The sequence below is a fragment of the Bombina bombina genome, chromosome 2 (assembly GCF_027579735.1).
Source record: "Bombina bombina isolate aBomBom1 chromosome 2, aBomBom1.pri, whole genome shotgun sequence".
In the NCBI taxonomy this organism is placed as follows: domain Eukaryota; kingdom Metazoa; phylum Chordata; class Amphibia; order Anura; family Bombinatoridae; genus Bombina; species Bombina bombina.
Window position 1 is genome coordinate 237,967,609 of NC_069500.1, and position 17,370 is coordinate 237,984,978.

The following is a 17,370-nucleotide window of genomic DNA, read 5'->3' on the forward strand; positions in this document are numbered from 1 at the left end:
ATAGATACCAGTGCTGTTTTGAAGAGGAAAGTAGTTTAATTTAGTTAACATTAGTATGTAGATTTTAAGGGTGCAGTAATAAATGTTTCCAAATATTATGTGAAAGTCAGTTTCTATGAATTTGTTACTTAAAAGTGTGTTATATTAAGAGTGGTTGTGTGCACATATAGTTGAAGAGGTAGGTCGCATAAAAAAAAAATGTAATAATAAAGTGAAGTGGATGTGAAGTATATAAAAAAAAAAAAAAAAAACTTAGTGATGGAGTGTCACAAATGAGTTGCCTTATTAAATATTGTGTATTATTGCTTACTAAGTGTGCACACTTGCATAGTAAAGTGTTAACTAATTAACATAAATAATTATTTAGAGACTAAGTGAAAAGTGCCTAGAAAAGGGATGAAGGACTTAATCAAACATTATTAAGTAAGTAGTAATGAGCTGCGGTCAATGTGCAGAATTAAATATATTTGGTTGTGATGTAATATAATTATAGGTATACAAAGTAATTGTTATATTCTTTGAGTCCTTTAGGTTGTATTGAGTCTAATAGATATATCCATCTACATTCTGACTTTAAAAGTGCTTCTTCCAGATTTCCTTCTCTTATGCCCAGAGAGATTTTCTCTATCACAGTATACAGTGGGGCAAAAAAGTATTTAGTCAGCCACCAATTGTACAAGTTCTCCCACTTAAGAAGATGAGAGAGGCCTGTAATTTTCATCATAGGTATACCTCAACTATGAGAGACAAAATGTGGAAACAAATCCAGACAATCACATTGTCTGATTTGGAAAGAATGTATTTGCAAATTATGGTGGAAAATAAGTATTTGGTCACCTACAAACAAGCAAGATTTCTGGCTCTCACAGACCTGTATCTTCTTCTTTAAGAGGCTCCTCTGTCCTCCACTCATGACCTGGGCACGTCTGAAGTATGCTAGAGAGCATTTAGATGATCCAGAAGCGGATTGGGAGAATGTCATATGGTCAGATGAAACCAAAGTAGAACTGTTTGGTAGAAACACAACTCGTCGTTTTTGGAGGAGAGAGAATGCTGAGTTGCAACCAAAGAACACCATACCTACTGTGAAGCATGGGGGTGGCAACATCATGCTTTGGGGCTGTTTCTCTGCAAAGGGAACAGGACGACTGATCTGTGTACATGAAAGAATGAATGGGGCCATGTATCGTGAGATTTTTAGTGCAAACCTCCTTCCATCAGCAAGGGCATTGAAGATGAAACGTGGCTGGGTCTTTCAGCATGACAATGATCCCAAACACACCGCCCGGGCAACGAAGGAGTGGCTTCGTAAGAAGCATTTCAAGGTCCTGGAGTGGCCTAGCCAGTCTCCAGATCTCAACCCCATAGAAAACCTTTGGAGGGAGTTGAAAGTCCATGTTGCACAGCGACAGCCCCAAAACACCACTGCTCTAGAGGAGATCTTCATGCAGGAATGGGCCAACATACCAGCAACAGTGTGTGACAACCTTGTGAAGACTTACAGAAAACATTTGACCTCTGTCATTGCCAACAAAGGATATATTACAAAGTATTGAGATTAACTTTTGATATTGACCAAATACTTATTTTCCACCATAATTTGCAAATAAATTCTTTCCAAATCAGACAATGTGATTGTCTGGATTTGTTTCCACATTTTGTCTCTCATAGTCGAGGTATACCTATGATGAAAATTACAGGCCTCTCTCATCTTCTTAAGTGGGAGAACTTGCACAATTGGTGGCTGACTAAATACTTTTTTGCCCCACTGTATTTCAAGTCAGTGATTTCACTTTTGTGAATTTTTAGAAAATGTCGTGCCACTGATGTGATAGTTTTACCTTTGGATACATCCTTTATATTATTGGCATGCTCCAAAATTCTTACCCTGGCTTCGCGGGTTGTCATGCCTACATAAACTTTCTTGCATGAGCAAAAAAGAACATAGATCACTCCTGTCGACCGACATGTATAGTGTTGTTCTAATTTAGGAATTTTTTCTGTTTTGTCAGTGATTTGTTTGATTTTAGTTACATATGTACATGCTGAACATGAACCACATGGGTACATTCCTGGGTCTTTTGGTGTTTTCTTTGGGATATGAATGTAGTGGCTTTGAACCAACTGATCTTTTAGATTTCTGGGTCTTTTGTACTCTGTGGTTATTTTATGCCCTATCATAGGTGCAAGTGTGGTATCATTTTGTAGCATGTGCCAATTTGTATTCATAATCCCAATTACCTGTTGCATTTGGGGATTGTATATGGTAATTAATCTTGGACATATTTCTTCTTGATTTTTGTCTTTACGTTTTAATAAGTTGTTTGTTTCTATCTTGTTTTAAAGCTGCCATTCTGGCTAATTTCACTGATCGTTTACTATATCCTCTTTGGATTAGTCTTTCCATCATTTCAGTGCTTTCTTGTAAATATGTTGTACATTGGAGCAATTTCTTCGCAGTCTTATGAATTCCCCTTGGTTAGTGTTAGGTTTAGGGGTTAATGGATTTATTTAGTGGTAGTGATGTGGGAGGCCAGAGGTTTAGGGGTTAATAACTTTAGTATAGTGGCGGCGACATCGGGAGCGGCAGATTAGGGGTTAATAGTTTTGTGTAGGTGGCGGAGATGTTGGGGCGGCAGATTAGGGGTAAATTACATTATTTTGGGGGCGGCAGATTAGGGGTTTATAACTGTATGTAGGTGGCAACGATTTTGGGGGTGGCAGATTAGGGGTGTTTAGACTCAGGGTTTATGTTAGAGTGTTAGGTTTAAACATTAGTTTTATTTTCCCCATAGACATCAATGGGGCTGCGTTACGGAGCTTTTCATTCCGCGATCGCAGGTGTTAGACATTTTTTTTGCCGGCTCCCCCATTGAGGTCTATGAGTACGTAACAGCAGCATTTGATTTCGGTGCGGTATGGAGTTCAATGCAACCATATCACCCGCACAAGCATGCTTTTTTTAAAACTCATAATAGTAGCACTATAGGGAGGTGAAATAACGCCGCTTTTGTGGTGTTCATTAAAATTTCTATAGCGCTCAAAACTCGTAATCTAGCTGATAGTATATAAGAATTTTTAAATGGACAGTGCACTGGAAAAATATTTTACAAACATAAAGTCCAATCAAACTCCCTATTGAGTCCTTTTGGAACAAAAGTATCAAATTTATTAATCCAAAACATCTCCCTTTTCTTTAAAAGATGCTCCCTGTCTCCTCTCCTCCTTGGCCTATGTATTCTTTCTATTACTTGAAACCTACGTTGGCTGATGTTATGGCCCATTTTAAGGAAATGAGAGGCTGCAGGAGCATCCTTGTTCATACACCTAATATTGGATTTGTGTTGGTTAATCTTCTCTCTTATCTCCCTGCTTGTTTCGCCAGTATATACAAGTTTACACAGACATTTAATTAAACAAATTGCAAATTCTGATCTACAAGATTAAATGTTCTTGGGTCTTATATTTAGTTCCTAGTAAAGAATGATAGAAATAACTGCCTTTTATCATAGAATTTACAGTTTAACACACAACAAGCACGGAAAGCACCCCATCTTGGATGTACTTATTGTACCTTGAATTGTACATGTATTACTCCTTATATCTGCTTTGACATTGTATTTTTTTATGTTTGTATTTCTTTTATAAAGCTGGTAGGGGATATTCAAAAAATCTTTTGACATGTGGATTACATTCCTTTGATATAGGAATTGTGTTTTCTTACAATACTTATGATTTTATTACTCAGTTTACTATATGTAGAGACAAACACCAGTCTATTATTATCCTTTTTTACTTTCTGTTGTAATATATTCTTGCCTCACTTAGTCTAATTCATTCTGTATTAATCTTGCTGGATATCCCCTATCCATAAACATTTTTGCCATCTTATTTAATTGTACATCATCCCTTCTTTTCTGAATTGTATTTGGGCTGAGATCCATATAGACCACCTCATTATCCATGAATGTTATATTTCTCAATTTTCATGCTTTAGTCCAGATTTCCTCCTTGTCTTTAAATCTCAGGAATCTCTATATAACATGTCGTGGTAGAGCAGCTTTAGGTGGCGGAGGTCTAAGGGCCCTACGGATTCAGTCCAAATCTATCTTTGAGGCTTATGGATTCATTTTAAGGTGGCTTGGTGATAAACTGTTTCAGGAATACCACGGATTCTCAAATTGTTTCTCCTATTTCTTTTGTCCAGGTCATCCAGCCTATCTTGAAGAGTAGTCAATCTTGAATTGTGGATATTTGCTTGAGTCATAATGGAATCTGTTAGGGCATTCAGGGTTTCTTGTGTCTCCTCTAAATCTTCAACACGGTGTCCCACATCTGTAATATCTTTTCTAAGGGAAGCCAGTTCAGATTTTATTAGAACTTTCAGCAAGTCAATATCCGCTTTAGATGGAAGATTTGCTATATCTGCCTGTATCTGTGTCGCAAAATTGTCTAAAAAGGACGATACTGATAAGGAATCCTGTTGAGTGATAGCAGATGCTGTAGTACCATGTGTTTCTTTGGCAGTATCTTAAGATGAACTAAAAAGGTGCTCACAGAACCTGGCAATGAAGTTTGTTATTTGGGCGTTTTATCCAGCTTTGTAGATTTCTTAGACTCCATCTTGTTAAAAAGTCACACTTTAATTTGCACTTTATTTAAATAATGGTATAAGTAGATGGTATATCCACTATTTGCAATGTAGCAGGAGAGAGTATTATGTGGATTCTAATATTATAATCCACTATCAATGTTTAATATATTTTTTTATGTCCAGTATGCCTCTACAGTTATAAACAGTGCAATAAAGTGAGAAATCAGACTCCGGCTGTCATCTTGTTAGAATCTGACTTAAGAGATTATGCATGGAGAGTACCAGACCTCTAGTGTTTTAGGAGCTGATATTTGGTTGAATACCCCACTATGATTCAGCATGTCAGGTTTATGATACAGAGAGGCTAGTATGAGAGGTGCAGGCTGTAACGGCCATCTGAGATATGAAGGCCTCTAGGTAACCCAGCTTTTAGCTATTAGGGTGCATATTGATCCTCATATCAGTTTCTTGTTGGTCTGTTGATGCTTTGAATATCAGGGCCTGAGACCTTATGGTCTCTTGTTTAAGCCTCTCTTTTCAAGATGCTTTACCAGAGGCAGGGATTCTTATTTACAGTTTCCAAAGGGCCCCTGTACCTATTCGGTATTTCAACTATCTTTCCTTTATTCATTTATTTTTTACCACCCTGAGGCATAGTTAGAATCAATCAATAATCAGTATTTCTGATTGCTCCAGCTTGATTATACAGAAATGTTTATACAGACCTAAATTTGATGTCCAGTCTTCCTATTTGGTCGTCCCAATGACTCAATATTCTTCTTTTTCTTACAAATTAATGGTTAAGGACTTATCTGCAAGTTTTTTTTTAAGATCTCTGATATTCAGTTTTTTGTTCTAGATTTCTCCAACATTGGTGTGTCCGGTCCACGGCGTCATCCTTACTTGTGGGAATATCTCTTCCCCAACAGGAAATGGCAAAGAGTCCCAGCAAAGCTGGCCATATAGTCCCTCCTAGGCTCCGCCCACCCCAGTCATTCTCTTTGCCGTTGCACAGGCAACATCTCCACGGAGATGGTTAAGAGTATTTGGTGTTTAGTTGTAGTTTTTTTTTTATTCTACTATCAAGAGTTTGTTATTTTAAAATAGTGCTGGTATGTACTATTTACTCTGAAACAGAAAAAGATGAAGATTTCTGTTTGTGAGAGGAAGATGATTTTAGCAGACAGTAACTAAAATCGATTGCTGTTTCCACATAGGACTGTTGAGATGAAGTAACTTCAGTTGGGGGAAACAGTTAGCAGACTTTTCTGCTTAAGGTATGACTAGCCATATTTTTAACAAGACTCTGTAATGCTGGAAGGCTGTCATTTCCCCTCATGGGGACCGATAAGCAATTTTCTTAGTCTCAAACAGAATAACGGGCTTATTATGGGCTATAAAACTGGTAGACACTTTTATGGGCTAAATCGATTGCTTTATTTGGACATTTTATACATGTTTTTGCTGATAATTCACACTTATAAACTTGGGGAACGTTTTTTAACGTCAGGCACTATGTTAGACACCTTTTCCAGTCAGGAAGGGCCTTCCCAGTTGTAGGCTGAGCCTCATTTTCGCGCCATTACTGCGCAGTTGTTTTTGAGAGCAAGACATGCAGATGCATGTGTGAGGACCTGAAAGTAGTTGGAAAAGCTCCTAGAAGGCGTCATTTGGTATCGTATTCCCCTCTGGGCTTGGTAAAGTCACAGCAAAGGCTGTAGCTGGGACTGTATAGGGGTTAAATCTGTAACCGGCTCCGGTTTCGTTATTTTAAGGGTTAAAGCTCTGAAAATTGGTGTGCAATACTTTTAATGCTTTAAGACACTGTGGTGAAATTTTGGTAAATTTTTAACAATTCCTTCATATTTTTTCACATATTCAGTAATAAAGTGTGCTCTGTTTAAAATTTAAAGAGACAGTAACGGTTTTGTTTTAAAACGGTTTTTGTGCTTTATTGACAAGTTTAAGCCTGTTTAACATGTCTGTGCCTTCAGATAAGCTATGTTCTATATGTATGAAAGCTAATGTGTCTCCCCCTTCAAAATTGTGTGATAATTGTGCCATAGCGTCCAAACAAAGTAAGGACAGTACTGCCACAGATAATGAAATTGCCCAAGATGATTCCTCAGATGAAGGGAGTAGACATGGTTCTACATCATCTCCTTCTGTGTCTACGCCAGTTTTGCCCACGCAGGAGGCCCCTAGTACTTCTAGCGCGCCAATGCTTATTACCATGCAACAATTGACGGCTGTAATGGATAACTCCATAGCAAATATTTTATCCAAAATGCCTGCATATCAGAGAAAGCGCGATTGCTCTGTTTTAAACACTGAAGAGCAGGAGGGCGCTGATGATAATTGTTCTGTCATACCCTCACACCAATCTGAAGGGGCCATGAGGGAGGTTTTGTCAGATGGGGAAATTTCAGATTCAGGAAAAAATTCTCAACAGGCTGAACCTGATGTTGTGACATTTAAATTTAAATTAGAACATCTCCGCGCACTGCTTAAGGAGGTGTTATCTACTCTGGATGATTGTGACAACTTGGTCATTCCAGAAAAATTATGCAAGATGGACAAGTTCCTAGAGGTTCCGGTGCACCCCGACACTTTTCCTATATCCAAGCGGGTGGCGGACATAGTGAATAAGGAGTGGGAGAAGCCCGGCATACCTTTTGTTCCCCCTCCTATATTTAAGAAATTATTTCCTATGGTCGACCCCAGAAAGGACTTATGGCAGACAGTCCCTAAGGTCGAGGGGGCAGTTTCTACTCTAAACAAGCGCACTACTATTCCTATCGAGGATAGTTGTGCTTTCAAAGATCCTATGGATAAAAAATTGGAAGGTTTGATTAAAAAGATTTTTGTGGAGGCTTCCGGTGGGCGGGCTTATAGGCAACAGCTCTGGTGTCCAGCTCCGTGAGGACTGTGTGCTATTAATAACATTTGTGGCAAAGTTTGGAGCCCGAATCTATTGGCCCTTGGCAGCAATCGTGCCCGGGCACTAGAGAGATTGGAGTGAACAACTTTCCCCCACCGAAGTCCATGCTTTGACTACTTGGCTGAGGACTTGTAAAAGTACGCCATCTTGGCCTGTAACAGAAGCGGCACGGAGCGAAACTCTCAGCGGCGCCTGAGAGGTGTGAGCGCCTACTGGATCCTGTGACAAGCAACACACGGGCAGACCTGCTTAACCCTCCTGATCGGGTAAGATCATTGGCCCAGAGAGCCCATTCTGTGGGAGACGCGTAAGTGGAGCCACGTGGGGCAATAGCCGCGCTGCCGAATCCAAGCTACAGGCGGTGAGTGAGACAGAGGAGAGTGAGGCAGCATCGGCTACATCCTACCCTGAAATTGCTGGCAGCGGGGTAGTGGCGGGGCTACTCCCGAGTTGGCAGCGGCTTTTCTTGTGGTGCAGTGGATTGGCGGCTTACCTAGGACGCTGGGCCAGTTTCCTATTGCTGCACGGATCGGAAGACCGGCTTCATACGGCTGCGGTTAAGACCCAGCTGCTACTTGACCAAATCCAAAGGTAACAGTTGTACCCGGGGCTAAGGCAGAATACACACGACTTAAGCTGTCTCCCTGATAAGGCCAGAACACAGTGGTCTGTATAATAATCAGGAGACGGTTGGAGGTCTCCCCACACTAATTTTAGTTCTAGTGGGGCACAAGTTTGGATGATAAGCCCTTGGACTAGCACGGGTAATACATTATACCATAAACTGTCGGCTAATAAGTAGATTGGGGAACTCAAGGTGTGAGGACATACAAGTGCAGCTGGTAACTCAGGAACACTGACACTTATAATTACGCACCAGTCTGCTTCCATACTGCATCTCTCTGGCAAGTCATTGAGAACAGCGCAAAGCACCTGCACGCAGATCCCTGACTTCAAGGATAGCAATCTAATTGTGTAAACGTCTCTTGTATATACACTGGCCTGTTGGTTTGGCCCTTTGTTTTTCCCCTCTTCATTTCATTACAGTAATGACTAGAGACACACTACACAATCATGAGTATTTAAAGCAGGCCAGTATCTAACCTAAGTCTACATTCTTCAGATACTTACCTGATACTCCACTGGAACTGCAATTTGTTTCTTTTTGATGTATATGTAAACCACAGGTGCAACATACAGGTGCAAATTCACCTTTCTTTTACAGGATTTAACCATATCTTTCTGTCACAGGACTGAAATGTTTAATGATATAGGGATTTCATAACTGTATGTATGTATGCTACATCTAACCTCTGTCTGTATTGTTTAGCAGATCTTTTGTAGTTCATTATAAAGGGGGTTATTGATATACATATACCTCTCTCAGAGTGGTGGAAATAAGTGTTTGAGAGGGGGGTTAGGTACAACTCATAAACATCTGAGATAACCATTGTAGATGTAGGACGCCTAGGAGTGTATGGAGAAATACCTTATCCCAAACACAATGGCTAACCGTAATAAAAACTCTGACCGTAGGGCCAAACTAGGCGCAGACATTGGCACTCAGGCCTCAACTTTTGACACCATGCAAGAAGGGCAAACTTTAGACCCACACCCCATAGTCAAACAAATCTCCACGCTGTTCCTCCCAAAAATAGAAAATTTGCAAAAAGGTGTAGATACACTAGCAGAGGAGGTCAAGCAATTTTCAGCAAGAGTCACTGAGGTGGAGAATAGGGTCTCAGACCTGGAAGATACACAGCATGTTAACTCGGGCAAAATTGTAGCTTTAGAGAAACACACAGTAGAGTTGCAACAGAAAATAGATGACTTAGAGAATAGGTCGAGGCTAAGCCCACATGGCGCTGTTATCAGGATTAGATCAGTGCCAAGAAGGAATATGATGCGCTGCTGGCATATCAAGCTTCCCAAACATTGTTGAGAGGTAGGGGTAGATACTATAGATACAGTGATAAATCAGGTAGACTGCTGGCCTCTTTGGTTAACCTAAAGTCCTCCAGGCGCTTTGTAGCTGCGATTAAGGATGAAAATACTTTGATTAAAGATCCTAAGCGGATTGCGGAGACATTCGCTGCTTACTATTCCAAACTGTATGCGAGTAACCAGGGGACCTCGGAGGAGATAATGAGTGAATTCTGGAACTCTATAAAACTCCCACAGGTATCAGAGGAACAATTAAACAAGCTTAATGCACCCATTTCCACAGAGGAAGTGGATAAGACGATCCTGTCCCTGAAATTAGGCAAGGCAGCGGGCCCGGACGGGCTACCTATAGAGTTCTATAGACTATTGAACTCTAGAGTGACACCAATATTAACTGATCTTTATACGGGGTATTTTTCAGACACAACAAAACCGGCTAGGGCCTTTTCGGCTGCGTACATCACCCTTATTCCCAAGGCGGGCAGAGATACCCTTCTCCCGGAGTCTTATAGGCCAATATCATTGTTGAACTCCGACTATAAGATTCTGACCAAGCTAATAGCGGAGCGCCTCAAATTTATTCTGCCAGACCTGATCCATGAGGATCAGACGGGATTCATGCTGGCAAGATCCTCAGTGACAAATGTGCGTAGGATACTGCAGATCCTACAGCATTTTTGGAATACAAAGCAAGTGGGGGAAGGGGGGAAGCTCCCGGAGGCCTTTCTGTTGTCCTTGGACGCAGAAAAGGCCTTTGATAGAGTGGAGTGGCAACACCTTCTGCATACGCTGACCAGGTTTAACTTCTCGGGTTCCTTTGTCTCATTTATTGCGAACCTCTACTCCTCCCCCATCGCTAACATATGTGTCAACAACCTATTCTCTTCTGATGTCGTGTTGCAGAGGGGTACGAGGCAGGGTTGCCCTTTATCCCCCCTATTATTCAACTTGGCTTTGCAGCCCCTGGCGGTCAAACTGCGTCAGATATTTCCGGGTATTGAAATAGCGGGCTGCACACAACATCTCGCATTGTATGCGGACGATATGCTCCTATTTGTCCAGGATCCTAAAATCCACATACCATCCATTATTCGCACGCTGCAAGACTTCGGGTATTTTTCAGGTTATAAAGCTAATATGCAAAAATCTGAGATTCTGTGGCTGCATGGGGGTAGGGGAGTAGATCAAGACTATCCATTTACAATAGCAAATCAGGTGATTACTTATCTGGGTATTCAGATACACACGAATCCTCACAAATTATATTCAGTTAATATGACTCCCCTGTGCGCTAAGTTGAGCAGCCAGATGAGAAGTTGGAGATCTCTTCCCATCTCACTGGCGGGTAGGGTCAGTCTTCTTAAGATGGTAATTCTGCCCCGCCTCCTCTATCCTATGCTCATGCTACCACTGTTGCTTACTAAAGGAGATGTGAAATCTCTAAACTCGGCTCTACGGTACTTCATTTGGCGAGGAGGCAGGCCTCGTATCTCAATGGCCAAGATGTCCCTAAGTTATACTAATGGTGGTATGTCACTGCCTGACTTTAGGCTTTATAATTGGGCAGCTTTGATACGCTTGGTACTTGATTGGCAGGTGGGCACACAGCATTTCTATAGGCATAATTTGGAGAGGGCCACTTTGGGAGGAGTTTCCTTGGCGTACCTACCGCACATGACACGGTCAAAGGCAGCTACATCCTTTGAGGGGAACTTATTATATAGGGATCCCATAAGGGCATGGCATCTGGCTCATAGCTTCTTAACCAGAGGGAGTCTAGGTTCTACCTACCTTCCCTTTAGCGGTAATCCAGATTTCCCAGCGGGCATGGACTCAAAACCATTTCGGCAATGGGAGGAACTTGGCTTGAGAAATGTGGGACAGATAGTGGAACCACTAACGAAAACTTTTAAATCCTTTGCTGTGTTACAAAGGGAATACAATCTCCCAAATGGCCATTTTTATGCGTATCTGCAAGTACGCCACTATGTGGATACATTGGGAGGGCTCCCCATTTCTGCTCACTCAATCCCTGTTTAAAATGGACAGATTCTCCTTATCGGAGATATATCAAACCCTTTTACAACGGAGACTACGCCTTATTCAACCAACCCTGTTGGCGGGATGGCAGAGAGAGGGTCTGCGGGACACTACATGGGAGGAGGCTCGGGAAGGGTTAGAAAAGATCAGGAGAGCCACTCTGTCTGCTAATCTGACAGAGACACAGGTCAGATTCTTGCACAAAGCATACCTGACTCCTAAAAGCCTTGCCAGATGGATCCCTGAATGGCCTAATAAATGCTCTAAATGTTCTGCGGAGTCCCCGGGCCTGTTGCATAGTATTTGGGAATGCCCTCTGATTAGACAATTTTGGAGCAAAATGCAATATTGGGTCAATACAAAAATGGGCATACAGATGGACTTTACGCCTAAGGTTATACTATTTTTGCAATGGGAACGACAACACAGACAACATGACTCTTAACTGACCTTACTTATACTGCTAGCGAGGAAAGCCATACTTAACTTCTGGACAAAAAACAAAGGACCAACAATGACATACTTCAGGAATATGCTGAAGGATCAGCTATTTGTGGAACAAATTGATGTTAGAGTAGATGTGGGAAACAGACTGAATTTATTTTTGAGAAAATGGCATAGGCTAATATTAACTTTTGAATTAGAGGTGCAGCGACAGGTACTGGCACCTTTTCGCAACTCAAGTATATTTCTAGAAGACTCACTGCGGGGAGACTGGAATCACATTGTACTTCAATGAATCCTTCCCTTGTTTCTGTGACTCCCCCCACTCCCACCACTACCCCCCTTTTTCCATTTTTTTTTTTTTTCTCCCTCTCCCTCCTCTTTCCGGACCACCAAACTCTCTATGTTGGTTCAATACTTTGAATTGCAGGCCTCACATTGCAACGGCTGCTTATGTTATTTAAAAGGTTAGGTTAGTTTTGTTCTGTTTTTTAGGGGTTAAGGAGTTAAGAGAGAAGAGGTTTTCTCTCTAATAAATGACAAAATTTGAGAGTTGGATACATGTGAACTCTGGATAAGCTTGAAAATAATAATTTATTGGTAACTGCTCAAATATGTAATGATAAACATTGTTCTGAAATTGTATGATGTAATATTGATTTGTATGGATATCATCACATGTTCTCTCTCAATAAAAAGAATTTAAAAAAAAAAAAAAGATTTTTGTACAGCAAGGTTACCTTCTACAACCCATTTCGTGCATTGTTCCTGTCACTACAGCAGCGTGGTTCTGGTTCGAGGAACTAGAAAAGTCGCTCAGTAGACAGACTCCATATGAGGAGGTTATGGACAGAGTTCACGCACTTAAGTTGGCTAACTCTTTTATTTTAGATGCCGCTTTGCAATTAGCTAGATTAGCGGCGAAAAATTCAGGGTTTGCAATTGTGGCGCAAAGAGCGCTTTGGCTAAAGTCATGGTCAGCGGATGTATCATCCAAGACAAAATTGCTTAACATCCCCTTCAAGGGTAAAACTCTCTTTGGACCAGAATTGAAAGAGATTATCTCAGACATCACTGGGGGAAAGGGTCACGCCCTCCCACAAGATAGGCCTTTCAAGGCCAAGAATAAGTCTAATTTTCGTTCCTTTCGTAATTTCAGGAACGGACCGGCCTCTAATTCTGCATCCTCTAAGCAAGAGGGTAATGCCTCACAGTCCAAACCAGCCTGGAAACCGATGCAAGGCTGGAACAAGGGTAAGCAGACCAAGAAGCCTGCTACCGCTAACAAAACAGCATGAAGGAGTAGCCCCCGATCCGGGACCGGATCTAGTGGGGGGCAGACTCTCTCTCTTTGATCAGGCTTGGGCAAGAGATGTTCAGGATCCCTGGACGCTAGAAATAGTTTCTCAGGGTTATCTTCTGGAATTCAAGGAACTACCCCCAAGGGTAAGGTTCCACATGTCTCACTTATCCTCAAACCAAATAAAGAGACAGGCGTTCTTACATTGTGTAGAAGACCTGTTAAAGATGGGAGTGATACACCCAGTTCCAATGACGGAACAAGGAATGGGATTTTACTCAAATCTGTTCGTAGTTCCCAAAAAAGAGGGAACCTTCAGACCAATTCTGGATTTAAAGATCCTAAACAAATTTCTCAGGGCACCATCGTTCAAAATGGAAACCATTCGAACGATTCTACCCACTATCCAGGAAGGTCAATTTATGACTACCGTGGATCTAAAGGATGCGTACCTACATATTCCTATCTTCAAAGAACATCATCAGTTCCTAAGGTTCGCCTTTCTGGACAAACATTACCAGTTTGTGGCCCTTCCATTCGGATTAGCCAATGCTCCAAGGATTTTCACAAAGGTACTCGGGTCCCTTCTAGCGGTTCTAAGACCGAGGGGCATTGCAGTAGTACCATACTTGGACGACATTCTAATACAAGCGTCGTCCCTTTCAAAAGCAAAGGCTCATACAGACATCGTTCTGGCCTTTCTCAGATCTCATGGATGGAAGGTGAACATAGAAAAAAGTTCTCTGTCTCCGTCAACAAGAGTTCCCTTCTTGGGAACAATAATAGATTCCTTAGAAATGAGGATCTTTCTGACAGATGTCAGAAAGTCAAAACTTCTAATCGCTTGTCAAGTTCTTCATTCTGTTCCACGTTCTTCCATAGCTCAGTGCATGGAAGTAGTAGGGTTGATGGTTGCAGCAATGGACATAGTTCCTTTTGCGCGAATTCATCTAAGACCATTACAACTGTGCATGCTGAAACAGTGGAATGGGGACTATACAGACTTGTCTCCAGTGATTCAAGTAGATCAGAAGACCAGAGATTGACTCCGTTGGTGGATATCCCTGGACCACCTATCCCAGGGAATGAGCTTCCGCAGACCAGAGTGGGTCATTGTCACGACCGACGCCAGTCTAGTGGGCTGGGGTGCGGTCTGGGAATCCTTGAAAGCTCAGGGACTATGGTCTCGGGAAGAGTCTCTTCTCCCGATAAACATTCTGGAACTAAGAGCAATATTCAATGCTCTCAGGGCTTGGCCTCAGCTTGCAAAGGCCAGATTCATAAGATTCCAATCAGACAACATGACGACTGTTGCGTATATCAATCATCAGGGGGGAACAAGGAGTTCCCTAGCGATGAAAGAAGTAACCAAAATAATACAATGGGCGGAGAATCACTCCTGCCATCTATCTGCGATCCACATCCCAGGTGTGGAAAACTGGGAAGCGGATTATCTGAGTCGTCAGACATTCCATCCGGGGGAGTGGGAACTCCACCCGGAGATTTTTGCCCAGTTGACTCAATTATGGGGCATTCCAGACATGGATCTGATGGCGTCTCGGCAGAACTTCAAGGTTCCTTGCTACGGGTCCAGATCCAGGGATCCCAAGGCGACTCTAGTGGATGCACTAGTAGCGCCTTGGACCTTCAACCTAGCTTATGCGTTTCCACCGTTTCCTCTCATTCCCAGGCTGGTAGCCAGGATCAAACAGGAGAGGGCCTCTGTGATCTTGATAGCTCCTGCGTGGCCACGCAGGACTTGGTATGCAGACCTGGTGAATATGTCATCGGTTCCACCATGGAAGCTACCTTTGAGACAGGACCTTCTGGTTCAGGGTCCATTCGAACATCCAAATCTGGTCTCCCTCCAGCTGACGGCTTGGAGATTGAACGCTTGATTCTATCAAAGCGTGGGTTTTCAGATTCTGTGATTGATACTCTGGTTCAGGCCAGAAAACCGGTAACTAGAAAGATTTACCATAAAATATGGAAAAGATATATCTGCTGGTGTGAATCCAAGGGATTCCCTTGGAATAAGATAAAAATTCCTAAGATTCTTTCCTTTCTGCAAGAAGGTTTGGATAAAGGATTATCTGCAAGTTCTCTAAAGGGACAGATTTCTGCTTTATCTGTCTTACTACACAAACGACTGGCAGCTATGCCAGATGTTCAAGCATTTGTTCAGGCTCTGGTTAGGATCAAGCCTGTTTACAGACCTTTGACTCCTCCCTGGAGTTTAAATCTAGTTCTTTCAGTTCTTCAAGGGGTTCCGTTTGAACCTCTACATTCCATAGATATTAAGTTGTTATCTTGGAAAGTTTTGTTTTTTGTTGCTATTTCTTCTGCTAGAAGAGTTTCAGAGTTATCTGCTCTGCAGTGTTCTCCGCCCTATCTGGTGTTCCATGCAGATAAGGTGGTTTTGCGTACTAAGCCTGGTTTTCTTCCAAAGGTTGTTTCTAACAAAAATATTAACCAGGAGATAGTTGTACCTTCTTTGTGTCCGAATCCAGTTTCAAAGAAGGAACGTTTGTTACACAATTTGGACGTAGTCCGTGCTCTAAAATTCTATTTAGAAGCTACAAAAGATTTCAGACAAACATCTTCTCTGTTTGTCGTCTATTCTGGTAAAAGGAAAGGTCAAAAAGCGACTTCTACCTCTCTTTCCTTTTGGCTTAAAAGCATCATCCGATTGGCTTACGAGACTGCCGGACGGCAGCCTCCTGAAAGAATCACAGCTCACTCCACTAGGGCTGTGGCTTCCACATGGGCCTTCAAGAACGAGGCTTCTGTTGATCAGATATGTAAGGCAGCGACTTGGTCTTCACTGCACACTTTTGCCAAATTTTACAAATTTGATACTTTTGCTTCTTCTGAGGCTATTTTTGGGAGAAAGGTCTTGCAAGCCATGGTGCCTTCCGTTTAGGTAACCTGATTTGCTCCCTCCCTTCATCCGTGTCCTAAAGCTTTGGTATTGGTTCCCACAAGTAAGGATGACGCCGTGGACCGGACACACCAATGTTGGAGAAAACAGAATTTATGCTTACCTGATAAATTACTTTCTCCAACGGTGTGTCCGGTCCACGGCCCGCCCTGGTTTTTTAATCATGTCTGATGAATTATTTTCTCTAACTACAGTCACCACGGTACCATATGGTTTCTCCTATATTTTTCCTCCTGTCCGTCGGTCGAATGACTGGGGTGGGCGGAGCCTAGGAGGGACTATATGGCACAAGTAAGGATGACGCCGTGGACCGGACACACCGTTGGAGAAAGTAATTTATCAGGTAAGCATAAATTCTGTTTTAGTACCAGTAAGTCCAATAGTTAGACATTTCCTCTTCTTCAGAACCTTAGTGGTTTTAAGAGAAATATAAACTCTTCTTTTAAACCTATGAATGGTTTAAACATTCTGTTTATTTTGAAAAGTGATTGTTTTGTCTGTTCTATTTTCACCAGCAGTGTGTGGTTTGTTTTACTTTGAATTTTACTTAGATTTTTTAAAGTTTATGGTTTATTTCATTTGTCCACATATTAGTTAGAAGACTACAGTGGTTCCTTAGTAGATTTAGCAGTAGAAAACTGCAGCATGTTGTACATGCATAGGCCTTCATCAATGCTAGTGTAAAACATCTTCTTGCTGTGTATGAAATAATTCTTTACTATTTCTATTGAATATGATTTGTGGATTAACTGTAATAGAAAATAATTATTTTATTTGTGTAACTCCTGTATTTTGCAGAGTTTGTCCAAAACTGAGAAGAAGAACTGACGGAGGGTCTGTTTGCAGCAAAGAGAATCTACCAGGCATCAGGCAAAATGCAAAAGGTATTGGCTACCTGGAATGTTAAATGCAGTAAATTATGTTTTTCCTTAAAGTGATTGCAAAGTTTAATGATTTAAAGCCCAGTATTTAAAATTAAACTTAAAAACAGGGGCACTTTAAAGTGAAGGTCAAAGTTTACAAAGCAGCCATTTTGTTTAAAAACTTACCTCTCTCCTCTTCACAGCTGGAGCAGCTTCCCCCGCCCCCAAAACCTCTCTTCATACGTCAGCTATGAAGAATCCGGCTTCCTCCAATCACGACATGGCCTCAGGCAATGTTTGCTC

General features: G+C 41.7%; 1 protein-coding gene across 1 annotated transcript in view; it reads left to right on the forward strand.

The window, feature by feature from the left end:
* SLF1 (SMC5-SMC6 complex localization factor 1) overlaps positions 1 to 17,370 on the forward strand; it is a 686,747-nt gene that overhangs the window by 544,563 nt on the left and 124,814 nt on the right. Inside the window, exon 15 of the mRNA XM_053701493.1 lies at positions 17,003 to 17,088. Within this exon, the coding sequence (XP_053557468.1) occupies positions 17,003 to 17,088 (86 nt within the window). The remainder of the gene's footprint in view (positions 1 to 17,002; positions 17,089 to 17,370) is intronic.